Source organism: Ranitomeya variabilis, chromosome 5 (assembly GCF_051348905.1).
Source record: "Ranitomeya variabilis isolate aRanVar5 chromosome 5, aRanVar5.hap1, whole genome shotgun sequence".
In the NCBI taxonomy this organism is placed as follows: domain Eukaryota; kingdom Metazoa; phylum Chordata; class Amphibia; order Anura; family Dendrobatidae; genus Ranitomeya; species Ranitomeya variabilis.
In genome coordinates, this window is record NC_135236.1 from 675338801 (window position 1) to 675363424 (window position 24624).

Consider the following 24624-nt stretch of genomic DNA (forward strand, 5'->3'; position numbering starts at 1 on the left):
ACACTGCGAGGCGGGCTCTCGGCCAGCGCGGCCGCACAGGCGCAGCCATCCTGACACCAAATGATGCCAGAAGACGGGCAGCGCTAAGTGTGCCTGGCCACGGGATAACATAACAGCGCAGGCTCCGGGACGGAATAAAACAACGCTGAGGAGCCGGTGCGCGGCGCCGGGGGGGTAGGAATGACGGCTGTGCTGCGTCACATTACGAAGGAAAGTCCCACCTCCGGGACGGTTTTACGGTTGCAGGGGACACATTTTATAAGTGTTTAGTTCTGTGTTTGCAAGGAGCATGATGAAAAGAGCCACCTTTTCCTTTTGCATCTTTTGTGCTGCACAAGCTGGCTCTTTCAGCTACAAACGCCTTGGGGGGGGGTTAAAGGTTCCCTTTCGACTTTCTCAGGCTTCGGCCTACATTGTGTTCCTCTGCTTTTCCACCTGTCCCTGGGCTCCAACACCGCCAGTTGCCGTCCAGAAGTGCTGTACGCACAGTCAACAGTCGCTCCTCTGTTATTGGGGTTCAGTAACGTCAGCTGTTCCCCTGCTGTGTGTGTGGCAATCCCTCCTACCTCCTCCAACCTCCTCCAACCTCCTCCTCCTCCACCTGTCCCTGGGCTCCAACACCGCCAGTTGCCGTCCAGAAGTGCTGTACGCACAGTCAACAGTCGCTCCTCTGTTATTGGGGTTCAGTAACGTCAGCTGTTCCCCTGCTGTGTGTGTGGCAATCCCTCCTACCTCCTCCGACCTCCTCCTCCTCCACCTGTCCCTGGGCTCCAACACCGCCAGTTGCCGTCCAGAAGTGCTGTACGCACAGTCAACAGTCGCTCCTCTGTTATTGGGGTTCAGTAACGTCAGCTGTTCCCCTGCTGTGTGTGTGGCAATCCCTCCTACCTCCTCCAACCTCCTCCTCCTCCACCTGTCCCTGGGCTCCAACACCGCCAGTTGCCGTCCAGAAGTGCTGTACGCACAGTCAACAGTCGCTCCTCTGTTATTGGGGTTCAGTAACGTCAGCTGTTCCCCTGCTGTGTGTGTGGCAATCCCTCCTACCTCCTCCAACCTCCTCCTCCTCCACCTGTCCCTGGGCTCCAACACCGCCAGTTGCCGTCCAGAAGTGCTGTACGCACAGTCAACAGTCCCTCCTCTGTTATTGGGGTTCAGTAACGTCAGCTGTTCCCCTGCTGTGTGTGTGGCAATCCCTCCTACCTCCTCCAACCTCCTCCTCCTCCACCTGTCCCTGGGCTCCAACACCGCCAGTTGCCGTCCAGAAGTGCTGTACGCACAGTCAACAGTCCCTCCTCTGTTATTGGGGTTCAGTAACGTCAGCTGTTCCCCTGCTGTGTGTGGCAATCCCTCCTACCTCCTCCGACCTCCTCCTCCTCCACCTGTCCCTGGGCTCCAACACCGCTAGTTGTTGCCTGTTAGTGCTGTACGCACAGTCCCAACAGTCCCTCCTCTGTTATTGGGGTTCAGTAACGTCAGCTGTTCCCCTGCTGTGTGTGTGGCAATCCCTCCTACCTCCTCCAACCTCCTCCTCCTCCACCTGTCCCTGGGCTCCAACACCGCCAGTTGCCATCCAGAAGTGCTGTACGCACAGTCAACAGTCCCTCCTCTGTTATTGGGGTTCAGTAACGTCAGCTGTTCCCCTGCTGTGTGTGTGGCAATCCCTCCTACCTCCTCCAACCTCCTCCTCCTCCACCTGTCCCTGGGCTCCAACACCGCCAGTTGCCGTCCAGAAGTGCTGTACGCACAGTCAACAGTCCCTCCTCTGTTATTGGGGTTCAGTAACGTCAGCTGTTCCCCTGCTGTGTGTGTGGCAATCCCTCCTACCTCCTCCAACCTCCTCCTCCTCCACCTGTCCCTGGGCTCCAACACCGCCAGTTGCCGTCCAGAAGTGCTGTAAGCACAGTCAACAGTCCCTCCTCTGTTATTGGGGTTCAGTAACGTCAGCTGTTCCCCTGCTGTGTGTGTGGCAATCCCTCCTACCTCCTCCAACCTCCTCCTGTCCCTGGGCTCCAACAACGCCAGTTGCCGTCCAGAAGTGCTGTACGCACAGAGCCAAACACCTCGCCAATGTGTTAGTGGGGTTCAGCACCGCCAGCTGTTCCCCTGCTGTGTATACGGCAACGTGTACTGCGACCGCCACGCAGGCACAACAAGTTAAATTTAAGGGAACCTGTCCCCCCCCCCAGGCGTTTGTTACTGAAGGAGCCACCTTGTGCAGCAGTAATGATGCAAAGGGAAAAAGTGCCTCTTTTCGTGGTGCTCCTTGCAGATGCTGAACCTAACACTTATGAAATGTGTCCCCTCACAGCGTTCAACCGTCCGGTAGGTGGAACTTTCCTTTGTGATGTGACGCAGCACAGCCGTCATTTTTACCCCCTTGGCGCCGTACGCGGCCTCCTCAGCGTTGTTTGAATCTGTCCCGGAGCCTGCGCTGTTAGGTTACCCCTTGGCCATGCACACATTTTGCGCTGCACGTCTTCTGACATCATTTGCTGTCAGGCTGGCTGCGCCTGTGTGGGTGCGCTGTCCGAGATTCAGCCTCGCGGTGTCGTGTAATGTAATCCCACCGCGGGCCTGTGATCCGTGGACATGCGCAGTGCATATCCTCGCCTCTCACTCCCCTCCCTACGGCTTCTTCAGACTGTTCGTTGTCAGCTGGTCCCTAATAGCATGCCACGGCCGTGACACCGCACAGTCTTAAGAAGCCGTAGGGAGGGTAGTGAGAGGCGAGGATATGCACTGCGCATGTCCACGGATCACAGGCCCGCGGTGGGATTACATTACACGACACCGCGAGGCTGAATCTCGGACATCGCACCCACACAGGCGCAGCCAGCCTGACAGCAAATGATGTCAGAAGACGGGCAGCGCAAAATGTGTGCATGGCCAAGGGGTAACCTAACAGCGCAGGCTCCGGGACAGATTCAAACAACGCTGAGGAGGCCGCGTACGGCGCCAAGGGGGTAAAAATGACGGCTGTGCTGCGTCACATCACAAAGGAAAGTTCCACCTACCGGACGGTTGAACGCTGTGAGGGGACACATTTCATAAGTGTTAGGTTCAGCATCTGCAAGGACCATAATTAAAAGAGCTAAGTTTACCTTTTCCAGCATTAGTGCTGTACACGATGGCTCTTCCAGCTACAAACGCCTGGGGGGGGGGGTTAAAGGTTTCCTTTTAACTTGCTCCAGTGCAGGCTTCGGCCTACACTCCGCTCCCCCTGCTGACCCTGGGCTCTAACACCATCAGTTGGGGCCCAGATGTGCTAGCTGCACAGAGAAAAACACCAGCCAATGTGTCAGTGGGGTTCAGCACCGCCAGCTGTTCCCCTGCTGTGCAGCCGGCATCGTGTCCTGCAAAAGCCACGCAGACACAAGAACTGAAATTGAAGGGAACCTGTCCCCCCTCCCCCAGGCGTTTGTACGTTTTAAAGGCCACCTTGTACAGCGGTAATGCTGCATGTGTGCAAGGTGGCTCATAAACGTATTCTCCTCGCACATGTGGAACTGAAAACACGTCTAAAATGTGTCCTCTGTGTGACCATTTAACCGTCCCGGTGGTGTGACTTTCCTTTGTAATGACACGCTGCAACCCCCTTGGTAGCGCTGCCCGTCTTCTGGCATCATGGTTTGGCTGCCTGTGCCTCTGCGGCCGCCCTGACCCACACAACGCCCCTCGTTGTCTTAGTTATTGGGACTGCGAGGGTGTGATTGATGGGCATGATCAGTGCATCAGTTCGCCTGTCCCTCATCTCCTTCCGCCTTCTGCGGACTGTGCGGCTTCATGGCCGTGGCATGCGATAAGGGATCAGATGACGCCGCACAGTCTGAAGCGGGTGTAAGGACCCGAGTGTGAGAGGCGAACATATGTGCTGCGCCAGGCCCTGAATCCCAGCCCCGCAGTGTTTTAACAATGTTAAGACACTGCGGGGCTGGGATTCATGGTCATCGCGAAACGCACCGGCCGACATTAAATGATGCCAGAACATGGGCAGCGCTAACAGCGCTAGGCCAGGGGATAACACGACAGCGCAGACTCCTGTACAGCAAATAACAATGCTCAGGAGGCTGCACCCAGCACCAAGGTGGGATTCTTGACATCTGTGCTGCGTCTCATTACAAAGGGAACTCGCGCCTCCAACACAGTTTGACTGTATAAAGGGCTAAATGTTATACGTGTTTCACTCAGCGTGTGCAAGGAGCGAAATTAAAAGAGCAACCTTTGACTTGTGCAGCACTACTGCTGCATAAGCTGTGGCTCTTCTACTTTGTAACCCCTGAGGGGGGGTTAAAGGTTACCTTTGAAATTGGTTCAATTAGGCTTCGGCCTACACTCTGCTCCCCCTGCAGAGCCCTGGGCTCCAACACCGCCAGTTGGGGCCCGGTACTGCTAGCTGCACAGAGAAAAACACCAGCCAATGTGTCAGTGGGGTTCAGCACCGCCAGCTGTTCCCCTGCTGTGCAGCCGGCAACGTGTCCTGCAACTGCCACGCAGGCACAACAGACCCAAAAGCTGCCGCCAGTGCAGGCTTCGGCCTACACTCTGCTCCATCTCCTCCTCCTGCTGACCCCGGGCTCCAACACCGCCAGTTGGGGCCCGGTACTGCTAGCTGCACAGAGAAAAACACCAGCCAATGTGTCAGTGGGGTTCAGCACCGCCAGCTGTTCCCCTGCTGTGCAGCCGGCATCGTGTCCTGCAAAAGCCACGCAGACACTTGCTCTTGTACCTTCTGCTCCCCATCCTGGTTCCAGTACCGTCAGCTGGTTCCGGGCAGAGCCTTTGGCTTAGGTGCCTCCCTCTGGGTATCCGAGTTCCACCAACGTCAGGTGGTCCTTGGTAGTGCTTTCAGGCACGGGTACCTCCTGCTTAGTAACCGGGTTCCAGTAACGTCAGCTGGTCCTCGGTAGTTCCATTGGCTCTTGGACCTTCGGCTACCCATCCGGGTTCCAGCACCGTCAGCTGGTTCTCGGCAGTGTCTTTTGCTCTTGTACCTTCTGCTCCCCATCCTGGTTCCAGTACCGTCAGCTGGTTCCGGGCAGAGCCTTTGGCTTAGGTGCCTCCCTCTGGGTATCCGAGTTCCACCAACGTCAGGTGGTCCTTGGTAGTGCTTTCAGGCACGGGTACCTCCTGCTTAGTAACCGGGTTCCAGTAACGTCAGCTGGTCCTCGGTAGTTCCATTGGCTCTTGGACCTTCGGGTAGCCATCCGAGTTCCAGTTCCATCAGCTGGTTCTCGGCATTTTCTCAGCCTTCTTGTACCTTCTGCTACATTTCCAAGTTCAAGAGACTAAACACGATGACCCGGAAGAACACCCCTAAGATGACGACGACACCAGAGACGACAACCACCGTGATGACGACGACCCTGGAGACGATGACCCTGAAGACCACCGTGATGACGACGACCCCGGAGACGACGACCCTGAAGACCACCCCGATGACGACGACCCCGGAGACGACAACCCTGGAGACGACGACGACCTGGAAGACCGAGAAGCAGAAGAACAAGAGGCTGCAGAACAAAGAGCAGAAGAACATTAAGCATAACACTAAATATCAGAGCAAAAAATATTATCTAAATTATAAGCAGAAGAAGACTAAGCAGTGTATGGGGGTGAGTCCGTTCCTCCTCGTGGTGCCCCTGGATAAAGCCTGATGCTGCAGGCCAAACTGAACGCGGACAAATGTAACTCTTGTGACAGGCAGAACGGAAGGTGTAATCTTCAAACTTTTATAGATAACAACTACGGGAATGCCTGTCACAAATAAGAATATGATGAAGAAGTAGAATATGATGAAGATAATAGTAAAATAAAAAGAATATGAACAATGTAACCCAAAAAATAATAGGTAGAAGATGAAGAAGAAGATGAATAAGGTGAAGAAGTTGATGTCAAAGAAGCTGATGATGAGGATAATGAAGATGAAAGCGTGGGAGAAGTAAAAAAGAAGGTGAAGGGCGTTGAAGTAGTGATAGTGAAACATCAATATGTGACATAAAAAAAAAAAAAATAACAGTCAAATTCTTTCTAACGCCGAACGTCATAAAAAAAAAAAAAAATCCTGCTATTCTATTACATTGGGCTAAACCTCTGTGCCTTTAATGTCTCCGCCACGTCCCCCAATACATCCTACATTATTCTTAGTTGTTTTCCTTCATGTAGAATGAACCTACAAGTGTATAAAGGGTTTATTTTAATTCCGATATTTTCGTCCCATTGACTTGCATTGGGATCGGGTATCGGTATCGGATTGGATCCGATATTTTGACGGTATCGGCCGATACTTTCCGATACCGATACTTTCCGATATCGGAAAGTATCGCTCAACACTATTCCTGACACATCTATAGGTCTATAAACACCTTCACCTACCTTCTATATCTTGTACATAGGGTCAGATTAGTGGATAAGTCGTCGTGGAGTGGGGGCGCCATTTGCGGTGTATTAGGGTGCCAACCCCCACTGACAGGAAGGGTAAATATAGTTAGTGACATAGGTTCATCGAGTCATTGCTCTAGACTATCTTTTTCATAGGGGCACTGAGTGTGTGATTTTTTTCTCTCCCCCTCCCAGCAGGGCCCATTAGGGGTAGCAGGGAGAGTCTACGAGGAGCGGGGGCGCCATTGCGCAGGTCAACAGGGTGCCAACCTCCGCTGGTAGGTAGGGTGTTTTTTTAGTTTAGTGTAGGGCTTGGCAACATCCTGGCCTTTCCTATAGTATGCTGCTACTTTGGTGATGGTTAAGTAGTGCACTTATTTGGCTGTGTTTTATTATATTATATTAATAAAGGTAATTTTTAATTCTTGGGTTTTTTCTGTGAGCTTTACCATATACAGCTGTCTATAAATATATGGGGGGTTTACAGAATAATATGGATTAATACAGCACTTACAGGGATGTATACTGCAGCATATGGCAGTATAGTGCACTATACAGAGGGTATGAAGCACTATATGGGGGTACATGACACTATAGCAGTGAGATTGTTGGGTTATATGACATTTTAGCCTAATAATGGAAGGTCGTGTTTCCTATGACCCCTGTTGTTGACACTGCCCCCCCATATCCTGCACACACTGGATATACACATAGAGCTGCAGCTCTGGCCGCCCTGAAGGCTCCGACCAGAGGATAGGATGTAGAGAAGAACAGCCGCATGTAGCCATCAAGCCTCCGGTCACCAGCGCCTCCAGATCCTTCAGGCTGAACAAGGCTCTTATCCTTATTGCTTTATGTGGAGTGATACAATATTACATGTACGAAACTTCACTATGATGGAAGTTACACGATAATGCCCACTGTACCAAGCAATTATGGAGACAGGATTAACTGCAGCTATATCCCCCAATGTTATGCTTAATCTGTGCCATATAACACATCCATACAGAACATCACACCAGAGATCAGCTCTTGTGGCGACGGTGTGGGTGGCTCTTAGAAGAGCCTTTGGGTTGTGTGGATGATACAGGGTCAGTGTCGCTCACTTGCTCTTGCCTGACTTGCTGCTCACCTTGCTGCTCTCGGTCTTCTTGGGCAGCAGCACGGCCTGGATGTTGGGCAGGACACCCCCCTGGGCGATGGTCACCCCACCCAGCAGCCTGTTCAGCTCCTCGTCATTGCGCACGGCCAGCTGCAGGTGTCGGGGGATGATGCGGGTCTTCTTGTTGTCCCGGGCGGCATTGCCGGCTAATTCCAGGATCTCAGCGGTCAGATACTCCAGCACAGCAGCCAGATAGACCGGAGCACCGGCGCCCACTCTCTCAGCATAGTTACCCTTGCGGAGAAGTCTGTGCACACGACCAACTGGGAACTGCAGTCCTGCCCGGGATGAGCGGGTCTTGGCTTTAGCCCGGACCTTCCCTCCTTGTTTGCCGCGTCCACAGACATCACTGCACTCACAGTTATCAGCAGATAGAGAACTCTATTGTGTGAGGGCTGCAGGATGCGCCTTTTAAAAGCTGCTGCTCCCCTTCTTCCTCTGCTGCCATTGGCTGAATCTCAAGTCACCAATGGAAACAAGACTTGTGGAAACACCAATGAGCTGCAGTGGGTGGATATCATGACGTTTACATAGGTCACATGATTTTCTCACCCAATAGAACAGTGATCTGACAGCATTGCTCATTTGCATGGCTGGTCTATAAATAAAGCCGCTCTGGGAGAAGGAGGATCATTATTTCTTTTCTAGTGAAGAGAACATTTTGCTATCATCATGCCTGATCCTGCCAAGTCTGCACCAGCAGCCAAGAAGGGCTCCAAGAAAGCTGTGACCAAGACTCAGAAGAAGGATGGTAAGAAGCGGAGGAAGACCAGGAAGGAGAGCTATGCCATCTATGTGTATAAGGTGCTGAAGCAGGTCCACCCTGACACCGGCATCTCCTCCAAGGCCATGGGCATCATGAACTCATTTGTCAATGACATCTTTGAGCGCATAGCAGGGGAAGCCTCCCGCCTGGCTCACTACAACAAGCGCTCCACCATCACCTCCCGGGAGATCCAGACCGCTGTGCGCCTGCTGCTGCCCGGAGAGCTGGCCAAGCACGCCGTGTCTGAGGGCACCAAGGCCGTCACCAAGTACACCAGCGCCAAGTGATCTGCTCCGTGCTCTGCACCCACAACCCAAAGGCTCTTCTAAGAGCCACCCACCCCGTCTACATCAGAGCTGTGGCTGCTTTTGCTCTACTCTTTTCAATGGGGAACATGTGGCTGCACTGATTGGCATCTCATTTGTTTAGAGGCTCAGACGAGGGTCTGTTTCTGTCCTTAGAGCACAAGTTGGGAGTTGGATTAGAGGAAGGTGATATAAAGATGGGGAGAATGATGTTGATAGTGAGCTATAGAGTGGATGTGGAATACTGGGAATGGTCTGGCCTTAAAGGGACAGACCATTATTATAATAATTTTTTTTTTATATAGCACTAACATATTCCGAAGCACACATTATCGTCACTGTCACCCACGCAAACACGGAGAGAACATACAAACTCTTTGCAGATGTTGTCCTTGGTGGGGCTTGAACCCAGGACTCCAGCACTGCAAGGCTGCTGTGCTATCCACCATGCTGCCCCAAGTGCACTTTAGTCACAATCCTGTTCTCCCAGAGTGCGGAGTCCTAGTTCTCTGGTTATTGTTCTGCAGACAATAGGTGGAGATGGGCTGTTTAAGGGCTTTCAGTGTAAGTGATGTTTCCAGCAGTTTTTCTTAAATCTCATTGGAGCTCTGAATGTTCTTGATATTCCTGATATTACACACCATTTGTTCTGCAAACAGCTGAAGGCACATGGTCAATAAGCTCCCAAAGAATGATCTATTTGTAGGTCTGAATCTCACATCATTAATGGAGCAGTAAAGGTACCTTCACACTAAGCGACTTTGCAACGATAGCGATCCGTGACGTTGCAGCGTCCTGGCTAGCGATATCGTTGTGTTTGACACGCAGCAGCGATCTGGATCCTGCTGTGATATCGCTGGTCATTGCTGAAAGTTCAGAACTTTATTTGGTCGTCAGATCGGCGTGTATCGTTGTGTTTGACAGCAAAAGCAACGATGCCAGCAATGTTTTACAATGGTAACCAGGGTAAATATCGGGTTACTAAGCGCAGGGCTGCGCTTAGTAACCCGATATTTATCCTGGTTACCATTGTAAAGTAAAAAAAAAAAAAACAGTACATACTCACCCTCTGATGTCTGTCACGTCCCTCGGCTTCAGCGCTGCTGCTCAGAGCTTCCTGCACTGAATGTGTCAGTGCCAGCCGGAAAGCAAAGCACAGCGGTGACGTCACCGCTGTGCCCTGCTACTGCCGGCGCTTACACAGTGCAGGGAAGAGGACGCCGGGGGACGCGAATGTAAGTATGTACTGTTTTGTTTTTTTTTTACATTTACAATGGTAACCAGGGTAAACATCGGGTTACTAAGCGCGGCCCTGCGCTTCGCAACCCGATGTTTACCCTGGTTACCCGGGGACTTCGGCATCGTTGGTCGCTGGAGAGCTGTCTGTGTGACAGCTCTCCAGCGACCACACAGCGACGCTGCAGCGATCGGCATCATTGTCTGTATCGCTGCAGCGTCGCTTAGTGTGAAGGTACCTTAAGTTGTTTCTTGACACAGTTTATAGCACTACATGGAGGAATACAGTAGTATATAATTTACATAGCGCCAACATATTCCGCAGCGCTTTACAGTTTAACAGTTTCAAACACAACAGTCATAATTAACAACGTTAACAATAATACAATAATTAGAGCAAAATAAAAAATGGAGGTTATACACTACTATGTGGATGGTGAGAATACAGCACTATAATTGACAGACTGATCTCCAGATTTGTGTCTCACATTGTAATCACTCCGAGCAGGAGGTCACTGGGGAGAAGAATCGGGTTTCTGACTATTTTTAGGGTCATCATGGTAGAAGCTGGAAAATAACAAAATAAGCGGGAAATTCAAAATCACTAACAGTTCTGCACTCGGCCAATCAGCAGAGGAAGGGGCGGAGCTGACTATGCTATTTAATTTACATCCCTGCCCTGGAAACGTGTCATCGCTGCAGTTCTCTTTCTGGTCCACTCACGGACTATATAAAGGAGGACTGTGCACTCATCAGTCATAGTTTTCTGCTGTCTACTTGGAAGATGTCTGGTCGCGGCAAAGGAGGGAAAGGTCTGGGGAAGGGCGGTGCGAAGCGGCACAGGAAGGTTCTCCGCGATAACATCCAGGGCATCACCAAGCCTGCCATCCGCCGTCTCGCTCGCAGGGGAGGCGTCAAGCGCATCTCTGGCCTCATTTACGAGGAGACTCGCGGTGTCTTGAAAGTTTTCCTTGAAAATGTGATCCGTGACGCTGTCACCTACACCGAGCACGCCAAGAGGAAGACCGTCACCGCCATGGATGTGGTGTACGCGCTGAAGCGCCAGGGCCGCACCCTCTACGGCTTTGGAGGTTAAGGTCTCTGTTCTTCTAAAACACAAAGGCTCTTTTAAGAGCCACCCACATCTTCTGAGGAGAAGCTACAGCTGCTGGGGAAGAGGAAGGGGCTGCTGATAGTACTGTGCTGGGATGACTGCAGCTGGAAACATTGCAGGCACTAACGGGTTAACACTGAGGGTCTTGGGGGTTAAGTAATCTGGTGCTGTGTTGGGGTGGAGCCCATAGTACTATTTGGTGTTCATGTGTTGTATACTGCAATATTTGGGGAAGAACAGAATATCAGGAATATACAGCGCTATATGGAGAGTATACAGTACAGTGTGGAAAGCTTATAGGCTTCAATAGCACAATTTGTGTATACGGCACTAGATGAACGGGATTGTGAAGAAAACCATTTTGTCTTCCACCTTGTTCCCTGAATTAATCATGTACATGGACTTTTCTCCAAGCATCCCCCCCGAACCTTGAAGAACAAGTTCTGTACTCTATGACCGCAGGCCATATCCATTGTGCTTGTCAGGATCACCCTGAATACTTACAATTAATTTGCATACCTGTCTATATAATCCTGTGTGAGTCTAAATAAGCAGAAATTTACATTATGCGCAAAATAATAGAAAAAAGCTGAATCCTCACAATAGCCTTTATTTCCATATATACAGAGGCGCTGGGAGCTGCACACTCAATTCCAAATGAAAACATGAACAAAATATCAGTTTTTAAGCTGAAAATGAAGAAGGAATAATGATGTAGACGGGGTGGGTGGATCATTGAAGAGCCTTTGGGTTGTGGGTGCAGAGCACGGAGCAGAGGATACAAATCCCACCAAGGACAACATCTGCAAGGAGTTGGTTTTTCTCCCTGTGATTACATGGGTTCCTCACTCCAAAACCTCAATGATGGGGAATGTAGATTGTGAGCCCTAATGAGCACGTCTGTAAGGTGCAAAATAAGTGAGGAAAATTAATAAGTGTAACCCCCATATGATGTGTTTTACAAGCCCTAACGTTATAATATAGTCAGTGCGGAATATACCAGATCTACTCGCCCCCACATGTTACATGGAGAACAAAGAGCGGGAGAAACTACCGGCCATTGTGCAGGAATTTCATATTCAGTGCTCAGCCAATCCCGACACTTAGTGTTAACCCATTAGTGCCTGATGTCTCCAGTTCCCAAAGAGCCCGGATGTAACACATGTGAGAGCAGCAACACAAATGGGAAAACTGACAGGAAAATGGGCAAAGTGGGTCCCGAAATGCGTCATTGAAAGGGGTAAATGACTTCGGGCCACAGATGGGTATAATGTCAGGTTGGCACAGTGGGTATAATCCTGCCATTATTTACATCGGGAGGGAACCTAAAAAAGTGAATAGCCTCCCGTACTCCATATAGGGGTGTGTGACCCCCATATAGCGCTGCATATACCGCCATATGCTGTATATACAGCTTGTCCCATAGTGAGGAATCTATCAGATCCAGATGCACTCAGCCTGACAGAAGCAGCCGCCATGACACCAAGTGTTACACTGAGGAGATTGTTTCTTTCTTCTTTGTTCTCCAATGAGCCGTTGGGCGGGAATTTCATATTCAGTGCTCAGCCAATCAGCACTAAGTAGGGCTATGGCTCCGCCCACAGGGTCACTTCCCTGCAGACACTTGGTGTTAACCCTTTAGTATCTGATGTTTCCAGCTCCCGCAGAGCAGACTGCAGCCATCCGGGCACAGGGCGATCACCAGCCCCTCCCCCAGCACCTGGTGTGGTTATGTAACCCATATGGAGCGCCCCCACTGCCGCAGGGCCGAGGGGTACCCGGTACCGGGCCTCTTTGAGTCTCTGTTCTGGGGTTATCACGGTGGCTAGGCCCGGTCCGTGACCCTGCTGGTCAGTGGGAGACGTCCGGTGAAAGAGTGGTGAATGGTGGTGCAGTTGTGAGGTGCCGGTCGCAGTAAATAACGAGGACACAGGGGTGCAGTCTCTTTACCTCTTTACTGAAGATCTCTGGGTCCTCTGTCTGGAATCCGGATAACCAGGCTGCGCAAGTCCGGCCGGTCCAATGGCACCTCCAGAGTTCTCTTTGCAGGTGGAAATCTATGCCTTCCTGCTAGCGCTATGTGTTGTAGTCCTTCCCTGCAGTGCTTACGGAAAGTCCCCACAACTGTTGTGTCTGTTTCTGATGTTCCCTCACAACTCGATTAGATGATGTTCTGCTAATCCCCCGTCCCTCCCGATGTTCTGGTTGGGACGGCACCCGTATGACGGGTAGGCTCGGAGCTCTTCCGGGACCCTAGAGTCGCCCCTCTCCACAGGTTGCCCCCTATGTCTTCTTAGGTGATTTGGTGTGAGACAGCCCGCCTATGACTGACTGTCCTGCCGTTGGTTTGAAGTATTGCTTGAAGCTAGATGTATAAATACTTCCTCGGCGTTCCTGCCACTGGTTGTGCGCCTCATTAGGATGTTGCCTCGGTCTTACAGCACGACTCCTACTGGTATTCTCCTATTTGCTTCGATCTCGTTTCTCACTCAGCACAATCTATCTCGCTTCTTATCCTTTCTTTGGGCACCGCCGCTATTCTGTGCAGGCACGGTCCCGTGACGTTCTTCCTTGGAGCCAGGTCTCCATCAGGGTCCCAAACCTGACAGAGGCCCTACCGAATCTTCCCCTGCAACACCCTCTGCCACAAGGTGTTGCCTGGTTCCCATCCAGTCAGCTTTCTCTTCTAACTTCCTGCCTGACCCCCAGTTTTACCAGTATGTGAGGAGTGGCCTAATGAATAGAACCCTTAGCTCCCCCTGGAGGCCCGACTGTGAAATGTATTGGTGTCTGTGATACCTGGTCAGATGAACTCCTTCAGTGCCATCAGACGTACCATGGCTCCCCTTAGTGGCGGAGCCACAGCACTGCAACGACCAGGACTCTGGGGCGCTGCACTCCCCCCGGTTAAATCCAGTACTCCTGGACTGGGAAGAAAACAACAATACAGATTAGCAAAAAGACATACAATTTTTGTGAGTGCAATAACAATAAGCATATTTGAACAAAGGTTCCCTTTATGGGAGGTGAGGACACTTGAACGTTACAAACATGGTTAAACATTATAAATTACAGACTATAAATAACTTCTGTTACCCAACCGGGTATTCTACTCAGTGCAAATTTTTGAACAACATTGCCTTTAAGGACGTACACTCAGCATCCACCAAAGACCTTCTTATAATCACATTATAAGGCAATTAACTATATTCTCCTTCTTTAAGTCTGCAGAACCGCCTGTCCTAACGGCACCAGACCTTCTGCCTCTCCTTTCTATGCAGGACCGCCCCAATCAGCCCGGGCCTACTGCCCTTCCACAACTATACACAGTATAGAACATAACATTACTTTCAGTTTAAGAGCACTGAGCCATCTCTATATGGCTCTTAGGAGGACTCACTGACTAACCCCCATCCGGGTTCACTTTCTGTCCTCGTTCTGTAACACTTTATTAAACACTTTCTTTACAATAAACTAATTTTCTACATTTAACTTTTACAGGTAAACATCATCATCATTTTCTTCTGTCAAGACATTATTACTATTTGTCTTCAAGCAATATCACCCTTTAAGTGCAACAGGTGAACATCTCCTTTAAGAGGTGACCAAGTCTTTATGAGGTAGCATATCTTCTCAAGCTACCAGTCCGTACTCAGCAAAGGCTCCGGTGCGGTATCTTCGCAAAAAGTCTCTCTTTAAGTAAAACCAGTAGGAAGCACCTTTAAGAAGGTGCAAACTATTTACAAAGAGTTTGTATCATGCACTGTTCATGATTGCGGCAGTTCTGGAAACTTGTGCAAAACTTAGAAAAAACAAACAAAACAATAGGGATCCCGGGTCCACAAAGGGATCCCTTTCAGAGTTAACCCTAAACGGGTTTAGCAGCAACATCAGAAAACAAACAGTTTGAAGAACTATTTACATGTTCAGCATACTAAAGTGTTTATTTAAACCATTCAGGAGGCAGCACCGGCGGAGGCAATCCCTTTGGATATTGCGCACCACCTGGTACTGCATAAGGGGGAGTGCTGTCCCATCTGGGGGTCTGCGTGCCCACTGTCTTCTGTTCTAGAGCAGCAGGGACACTAGTCACCCAAGGAGGCACCTGCTCAGCCACGACAGCGGCAGAGGTCACAATGCTGCGAGTCGTGGTCTTCACAACGGTGCATGTCGGGGTGACCATGGTGGTCTCAGTGGTGATCGTGGGCCGACCACAAGGGGGCACCTTGGCTACGGGAAATGTCTTCTCTGGCACCTTAGTCGGAGTTTCCATCAGCTTCTTCTTGTGGACATTCAAAGCAAACCATCCCTTCTCTCCAAAGTGCCGGGTGTAGGTAACTTCATCCCCTGGGTGGAGGTCCCGGTCCGGGTGACCCTCCCTCAAGTGAGACTCTACATCCCTCCGATTAACGAACACTTCCGCATATAGGCCCGGTTCCTTGATGAAGCCCCAACCCCCGCGGAGCCGGAAGGTGACAACGGTGCCCTGCCTGCGCGGGGCCTGGTGAGCGGTGGGGTCCTTGCAGGCCCGGTTCTTGACCGCCAGGTCTTTTTGGTGGTAGGCCTCCAGCCCGGCCTGGTATTCTTTCTGCTTCTCCTCCCATTGCTGCTCTAGCTGGACCTGGTACTCTTCCCAGCTTAGGGCCTGTACCATCTCTCCCTCCTGGGTCTTCACCCCGGGGAACCCCATAAGGTTGGATCCTGGGTTCACCCAGCGGCACACGGTGCGCTCTGCGTGGACCTCGCACAACAGGGGAGTAGGTGAGATCGGGGCTTTCATGCGATGTTCCATACCCGTGGCCTCCTCCCAAGGTAGCAGGCGCTGGAGTTTATGGGTCCCAGGGAGAGGGGGTGCTGCAACGGGGCCCACTAACAAATCCTCCTCCAGTGGGACAGGGTCGGCGGACTCACCAGCCGGCGTAGGCTCCTCCTCCGCGACGGGTTCCGCTGGCGGTGTCAGCGAGGACCTTGGCAGCAGTATAGGATCTGATGTTGGAAGGCTGCTGTCCGGCGCCGCCTGGCGCAGAGCCTGGGCCTTCATCTGCAGCTGAAGAAGCTGGTCGAGTAAGCTCTCCATCTCGACCTGCAGGAGTTCGGTGCTGTCCACGGAGAACTGGCTGCTGCGCTCATCCGGGTAGTCGGGGGAGACGTCCGCTTCAACCCCACTTTCGGTCTCGGAGCTGCTGGCCATGGCGTCCTCCACGTGGATCACTTCCTGGTCTTTTTCCCGCTCTCTCCTTCGTGGGCGGTTCCGTTTTCTCTGTCTCCGCCCTCCATTGAGGATTAGGAGGCGGATCTCTGCTGCTGACGGACACGTCCTCACAGTGCAGAAATATTTAGACTGGGTGGCCATTGTCTTTCGCGCTCTCCAGCTTGTCTACGCCCACTCCACGCCCCTCTTCTTCTCCTGCGCTTCTCCTCAGCGCTGCAATGGCGGCGGTTTTGGCGGCAATCCTTGTAGTAATGGCAGCACACAGTCTTTTCAATAAAGTACAGTCCAAGCACAGTAAGTCACAGTTCCAAGGCACACATGACCTGATTCTTCAGGCTTAAGTAAATCCTGTTCGTGACGCCAAGTTGGAGCGCCCCCACTGCCGCAGGGCCGAGGGGTACCCGGTACCGGGCCTCTTTGAGTCTCTGTTCTGGGGTTATCACGGTGGCTAGGCCCGGTCCATGACCCTGCTGGTCAGTGGGAGACGTCCGGTGAAAGAGTGGTGAATGATGGTGTAGTTGTGAGGTGCCGGTCGCAGTAAATAACGAGGACACAGGGGTGCAGTCTCTTTACCTCTTTACTGAAGATCTCTGGGTCCTCAGTCTGGAATCCGGATAACCAGGCTGCGCAAGTCCGGCCGGTCCAATGGCACCTCCAGAGTTCTCTTTGCAGGTGGAAATCTGTGCCTTCCTGCTAGCGCTATGTGTTGTAGTCCTTCCCTGCAGTGCTTACGGAAAGTACCCCACAACTGTTGTGTCTGTTTCTGATGTTCCCTCACAACTCGATTAGATGATGTTGTGCTAATCCCCCGTCCCTCCCGATGTTCTGGTTGGGACGGCACCCGTATGACGGGTAGGCTCGGAGCTCTTCCGGGACCCTAGAGTCGCCCCTCTCCACAGGTTGCCCCCTATGTCTTCTTAGGTGATTTGGTGTGAGACAGCCCGCCTATGACTGACTGTCCTGCCGTTGGTTTGAAGTATTGCTTGAAGCTAGATGTATAAATACTTCCTCGGCGTTCCGGCCACCGGTTGTGCGCCTCAGTAGGATGTTGCCTCGGTCTTACAGCACGACTCCTACTGGTATTCTCCTATTTGCTTCGATCTCGTTTCTCACTCAGCACAATCTATCTCGCTTCTTATCCTTTCTTTGGGCACCGCCGCTATTCTGTGCAGGCACGGTCCCGTGACGTTCTTCCTTGGAGCCAGGTCTCCATCAGGGTCCCAAACCTGACAGAGGCCCTACCGAATCTTCCCCTGCAACACCCTCTGCCACAAGGTGTTGCCTGGTTCCCATCCAGTCAGCTTTCTCTTCTAACTTCCTGCCTGACCCCCAGTTTTACCAGTATGTGAGGAATGGCCTAATGAATAGAACCCTTAGCTCCCCCTGGAGGTCCGACTGTGAAATGTATTGGTGTCTGTGATACCTGGTCAGATGAACTCCTTCAGTGCCATCAGACGTACCATGGCTCCCCTTAGTGGCGGAGCCACAGTACTGCAACGACCAGGACTCTGGGGCGCTGCACATACCCCTGAGAGTAATGCAGAATCTCGGCCATATATTAAATCTGTACGTTCAGAACATTCACCCTCAGGGGTTACAGAAAGAGATCTTGGAACAGGAGACAGGATTCTTTGGAGAAGAAGATAATTATTTATCCTTCAGGAAAGAAATCTCTAGCCTGGTGGACCAGACCGGAAAACCTGAAGGTGGGAGTTCCATGGGTCCTCTATCCCTGTGTCACCGTTACCACAGACGCCAGTCAGTTTGGATGGGGCGGACACATAGGAAGGACATACTACCAAGGCGGGAGTGGAGACAAGAGATCTCCGCAAAGTCATCAAATTTCAGGGAACTGTAGGCAATCCGGAAGGTGCTATACCAGGCCCAGTCACAAGCCAGAGACAGACACGTAAGGATACTGTCCGACAACGTGACAGCGGTGGCATTCCTAAGACACCAGGGAGGCCCGAGACATCCACCTCTACAGCACCTAGCAGACCAGATTTTCAAATCGGCAGAGAAATCTGTCAGATCCATATCGGCAGTTCACCTGGAAGGGGCCAAGAATCAGGTGGCAGATTTTTTGAGCAGAACACCAGTAGAATGGGAATTAAATCCAGAAGTATTCAACAGTCTGTGCTAACAGTGGGGAACACCTCAAGTGGATATTTTTGCCACCAGGTCAAATGCAAAGACCAGAGCATTTTTTTCTCTCAATTCCCTGGAGGGGGCAGTAGGAGTCTCAACATTGGGGGGGAAGGTCTGCTGTAAGCTTTTCCACCTCTTCCACTGATCCCGAAGACACCCAGGAAAACCTAAAGGATCTAGGGGTAATTCTTTTGAAGCTGTCCTTGTGGGTGGGATTGAGTAAAGTATCAGACTTTGACACCAACCTATGTAGTATAATAAAATCTGACATTGACAACACAATAACAACAATCTGGATAAGACGTCTGAACGGACAAACGCTCGACAGATGAGGTTTAAAAATGTAGAGTAACGCACCTAGGATGGAGTGATACTATTGCTGCTCATACAATAAATGGAAATTTACTCGGGACTATACAGAACAGAAGGACTTGGGTATTCTGTTTAAAAGCAAGCTGAGCAGCAGCACTCAATGTCAGGCAGCAGCTGCAAAAAGCAAACAAGATTTTTTGGTGTATAAAAATAAAAAAAAATCCTAAGATCCAAATGTATGTGATCTCACAAGTGATATATAGAGGAGCACTGAGTACCGAGGGATAGTGTTCAGCGATACAAATTACACCAGTTCGCTGCCTAACTATTTATAGTCCATAGCCTCTCACCTAGCCAAGTCAGTTCTCATGCTTCGCACTGACGAGGGCCAACAGCCCGAAACACCGTGTCTGCGAATTGAGATACTGATTTGACTTTTATCCTAAGTCATATTGCACGACTCGTTAGAGGGTTGATTGTGACTTGTAGGATCGCTACTTCCAACAGGTGGCGCTATAGAGTTAAGTCCTCTTTTTCTCAGAAGAGGCAATTTGCATAACTATTTATATGTCACATTAGCCTATTTTCTCCGGTTTTCCAGCGTGGACCTTTGGTCAATTTAACTCACCTGGGTATAGTTCACTTAAGTTATGTACTTGACTTATGATATCCATTTTTTACTATGTAAATTCTTTTTGATGTAATAAATTTTGTATATTTAGTAAACTCTATGTCCTCCTTTTTATGCAATTAATGCATGAGTGGTTCTAAATAAATGGATATTTTTATCCCACTGGTATTTTTCTAATGATATATAGAGGAGTTACATCTAGAACATGGGATCCAGTTTTGGCTCCACATAATGATGTTAGGACGTTAGAGGAGCCCATTAGATTACATGGGATGGAGGCCTCCTGCTCAGTCACCTCTCACTGAATCCCATTCTCTCCCAGAGCGCTGGGTCCTAGTGCCCGCTGCCTCCAGTGTTCTGCTGGTTGTAGCCAGAGATGGGCTGTTAATTTTCTGCGGTGTCTGCTGGTTCTGATCGGAGCTCTCTGCAATTTCTTGCTTATATTCCCCTGATATTATGCACCCTTCAGGAGGCTCAATGATGAACTAAAGACTGATCTATTTCTAGGTCTAATCTCACATTGTCATTAATGGAGAAACTGATCAACAACATGGAGATACATGAACAAAGCACAGTATGGAGGGTATAAAGCACTATATGGAGTATATGGAGAGTATATAGCGCTATATGAGGGTTTATAGCAGGATATGGAAGGTATTTAGCACAATATGGGGGAACACAGCAGGATATGGAGGGTATAGAGCACTATATGGGGGGACACAGCAGGATATGGAGGGTATAGAGCACTAAAAGGGGGTATACAGAGGATATAACCCTTTGCCCCCCTGACCAATGATCTCCGTGATTTCTCTCGGTCTCCCGTCGCCATTGATCCGAGCAGGAGGACTACAGTCTGTGACTAGATGTAACGTCCTCATGATAAAAGCGGGAAAATGACAGGAAAAAGTGCGGGAAATTCAAACTCCCAACAGTTCTGTGCTCCGCCCACATGTGAGGAGAAGCCGCAGCTCCTGCTGCTGGGGGAGGGGCTGGTGATCGCCCGGTGCCCGGATGGCTGCAGTCTGCTCTGCGGGAGCTGGAAACATCGGGCACTAAAGGGTTAACACCAAGTGACTGCGGTGAACCGACGATGTGGGCGGAGCCATAGCCCTACTGAGTGCTGATTGGCTGAGCGATGAATATGAAATTCCCGCCCAACGGCTGAGAGTTTCTCCCTCTTTGTTCTCCTCAGTGTAACACGTGGTGTCATGGCGGCGGCTCCTGTCAGACTGAGTGGATCTGGTAGATTCCATGTGAATGTAGATTATACTTTTTGATGACAGATCATCCTATGGCCGTATATACTGCTTTATATGGGGTTATGTAGCGCTATATGGAGTGTGATACTATATAATACGTGTATTGAGGACATAATACAATTATACTCTGTACCAGGCAATGAAGTTCTGTATAGCCTCAATAGACTGCCGTATACTGCCATATGGTGCTTTATATCTCTCCATATTCTGTATACCCCTATATAATGTTATAGACTGACGTACATACAGACCCATACATCTGTGACCTTGTTTCCCGGTACTTACCTGCACACAACCTCCGATCCTCACAAGATCTCCTTCTCTACTCCCCTCTTATCTCCTCTTCCCACAATCGTATACAAGATTTCTCTCGTGTATCACCCCTACACTGGAACCCTCTACCCAGTGGCGTAACTACAAAGTTATGGGCCCCAGTGCGAACTTCCAAATGGGCCCCCCCCGTCATAAAATTCAATGTAACCCCCATAGAATACCATGCAGCCCCCCTCATAGTATAATGCAGCCCCTCCATACAGGGGCAGTGAGAAAGTCACGAGCAAATGGTGACGGGGGGGCAGGGGAGAGGGCACAAGGGGACACATGGGGGCTAGGAGGCAGGGGAGAAGGTTACAAGGGGACTAGTGGGCAAGGGAGACTGACACAAGGGGACAATGGAGACTGACACAAGGGGCACACGGGGACAAGTGGGCAAGGGAGACTGACACAAAGGGCACACGGGGACTAGTGGACAAGGGAGACTGGCACACGGGGACACAGGGACTAGTGGGCAAGGGAGACTGACACGGGGAATAGTGGGCAAGGGAGACTGATACAAGGGGACTAGTGGGCAACGGAGACTGACACAAGGGGACACACGGGGACAAGGGACAAGCACAAGGGGACACACAGGGACTAGTGGGCAAGAGACTGACACAAGGGATACAAGTACAAGGGGACACACAGGGACAAGTGGGAAAGGGAGACTGACACACAGGGACTAGTGGGCAAAGGAGACTGACACAAGCACAAGGGGACATAGGAGACAGGCACATGGGGACACACAGGGACTAATGGGCAAGGGAGACTGGCACATGGGGACACAAGCATAAGGGAGACAGGCTCAAGGGGACACACGGCCCCCTGACCTGCCAGAGCCGCTTGCAGCTGCGACCGTGGTAGTTACGCCGCTGCCTCACACACACACATACTACAGATATCACACACACACACACACACACTACAGATATCACACACACACATCATACTACAGATATCACACACTACAGATATCCCACACACACTACAGATATCACACACACACACACATCATACTACAGATATCACACACACACATCAGTTATCACACACACACTACAGATATCACACACACACTACAGATATCACACACACACATCACACTACAGATATCACACACACACACACATACTACAGTTATCACACACACACACACACACATACTACAGTTATCACACACACACTACAGATAACACACACACACACACACACACACACACACACACACACACACACACACCAGAGATACCAGCTCATATACACAACTCACAATCTCCTCTCTGTACAGGGGTGGCTGATGTAAACCGGCTGCAGCTCCTCAGCTTCTCCTGACTAAAGCGGCTCTGTCCCGCACCTCTCCCCTGCTCTCGCCTTCTGTCCCGGGGTTATTTTGGCTTTCTCTTAAATACGATCTCATTCAGACGTACATGAGATGTATGAGGGGGGAAAAATACAGACTGAGAAGCTGTCTCATCGTGATGACTGGAGCTGCTTCCTGTCTCTCACGTGCCCCGGCTGCCCCCTTCCCCTAGATACGCCTCGGACTGTTGCCGTGCAGGAGGAATCTCCTGCACTGCAACATGGTGTTGGGTGCCAGCACAGCCCGCACAGCGGTCTATCCAGCACAGCCCGCACAGCGGTCTATCCAGCACAGCCCGCACAGCGGTCTATCCCGCACAGCGGTCTATCCAGCACAGCCCGCACAGCGGTCTATCCAGTACAGCACGCACAGCGGTCTATCCAGCACAGCCCGCACAGCGGTCTATCCAGCACAGCCCGCACAGCGGTCTATCCAGCACAGCCCGCAAAGCGTTCTATCCAGCACAGCCCGCACAGCGGTCTATCCAGCACAGCCCGCCAGCGGTCTATCCAGCACAGCCCGCACAGCGGTCTATACAGCACAGCCCGCACAGCGGTCTATACAGCACAGCGGTATATCCAGCACAGCCCTCACAGTGGTATATCCAGCACAGCCCGCAGTGGTATATCCAGCACAGCCCGCACAGTGGTATATCCAGCACAGCCCGCATCTCTCGCCCCCACCCCGAGAATGCCCCCACAGTCCAGTAAAAAAAAAACACTCTCCTCACCTTTCCTCTTGCCAGCGTTGCTTCCTGCTCCGGTCTCAGGCTCGGCTGCAGTCTGCCCGGGACACAGCAGGTGCGCGATGATATGACGTCATGGCGCACCCGCAGTGTCAGAGGCAGAGCGGGAAATGATGGGAGAGGGAGCGTCTGTAGATGCTCTCTCCTCCGTCATTGCATTCAACTGTACCGACGTCATAGACGCCGGTACAGTTGAAGGCGACGGCAGGGGGGGTGAGTCGGCGGCGGCGGGGGGAGGCGGATCGACCAGCCCATGACTGGCACCGGATCTTCTGGCATTTGCCAAAAGTGCCCGATGGCCAGTCCGGCCCTGCTCTGACCTGCCGGGCCCGGTCGCAATGGCGACCGCTGCAACCGCGGTAGTTCCGCCCCTGTCCATACTGTACAATGGCCACACATAGTGCTCCATACTGTACAATGGCCACACATAGTGCTCTATACTGTACAATGGCCACACATGATGCTCCATACTGTACAATGGCCACACATGATATTGCCTACAGTATAATGGCCACACATAGTTACTCCTACACACGCGGCTGAGCTCCGTACACATTGCACATGCGGCTCCCCTCCGTACACCTCGTACACACCTAGCTCCGCTCCGTACACCATGCACACACGGCTCCGCTCCGTACACCTCGTACACACTCGGCTCTGCTCCGTACACCTCGTACACCCGGCTCCGCTCCGTACACCTCGTACACACACGGCTCCGCTCCGTACACCTCGTACACACGCGGCTCCACTCCGTACACACGCGGCTCCGCTCCGTACACCTCGTACACACGCGGCTCCGCTCCGTACACCTCGTACACACACGGCTCCGCTCCGTACACACGCGGCTCCGCTCCATACACCTTGTACACACGCGACTCTGGTGCGGAGCCGGGTGTGTACGAGGTGTATGGACCATACACCTCATACACACACGGTTCCGCACCATACAACTCATACACACACGGCTCCGCTCCATACACCGCATACACACCCGGCTCCGCTCCGTACACCTCATACACACCCAGCTCCGCTCCGCACACCTCGTACACACCCAGCTCCGCTCCGTACACCTCGTACACACCCGGCTCCAAACCGTACACCTCGTACACACCCGGCTCCGCTCCGTACACCTCATGCACACCCAGCTCCGCTTTGTACACCTCATACACACCCAGCTCCGCTCCGTACACCTCATACACACCCAGCTCCGCACACCTCGTACACACCCAGCTCCGCTCCGTACACCTCGTACACACCCGGCTCCGCTCCGTACACCTCGTACACACCCGCCTCCGCTCCGTACACCTCATGCACACCCAGCTCCGCCTTGTACACCTCATACACACACGGCTCCGCTCCATACACTGCATACACACCCAGCTCCGCTCCGTACACCTCGTACACACCCAGCTCCGCTCCGTACACCTCCTACACACCCTGCTCTGCTCCGTACACCTCATGCACACCCAGCTTCGCCTTGTACACCTCATACACACACGGCTCCGCTCCGTACACCTCATACACACACTGCTCTGCTACATCCACACAAAAGCTTACCCTCCTCCAGCACGATGACAATCAGCACTGCACTACTGTCCTGCACTACACGGAAGCCCTTGATCATGTGACTCCGACTCCTCCCCCTCCTGTGACCTCATCACAGGTCCTGTGCGCACAGAGC

At 51.6% G+C, this 24624-nt stretch overlaps 3 protein-coding genes across 3 annotated transcripts; 2 read left to right on the forward strand and 1 right to left on the reverse strand.

Moving 5' to 3' along the window:
* Nucleotides 1-7463: 7463 nt before the first annotated feature.
* Nucleotides 7464-8061, reverse strand: LOC143775168 (histone H2A.J-like). The gene is made up of 2 exons (XM_077263010.1): nucleotides 8008-8061; nucleotides 7464-7921 (listed from the first exon to the last, which is right to left on the reverse strand). The coding sequence occupies exons 1-2, from the start codon at nucleotides 8059-8061 to the stop codon at nucleotides 7481-7483; spliced, it is 495 nt and encodes a 164-aa protein (XP_077119125.1). The 3' UTR covers nucleotides 7464-7480.
* A 137-nt stretch (nucleotides 8062-8198) lies between these two features.
* On the forward strand, nucleotides 8199-8643 carry LOC143774055 (histone H2B 1.1-like). Its single transcript, XM_077261349.1, has one exon. The coding sequence runs from the start codon at nucleotides 8213-8215 to the stop codon at nucleotides 8591-8593; it is 381 nt and encodes a 126-aa protein (XP_077117464.1). The 5' UTR covers nucleotides 8199-8212; the 3' UTR covers nucleotides 8594-8643.
* A 1986-nt stretch (nucleotides 8644-10629) lies between these two features.
* Nucleotides 10630-10943, forward strand: LOC143774057 (histone H4). The gene has a single exon (XM_077261350.1). It carries the CDS (start codon nucleotides 10632-10634, stop codon nucleotides 10941-10943), a length of 312 nt encoding a protein of 103 aa, XP_077117465.1. The 5' UTR covers nucleotides 10630-10631.
* The last annotated feature ends 13681 nt before the right edge of the window (nucleotides 10944-24624 follow it).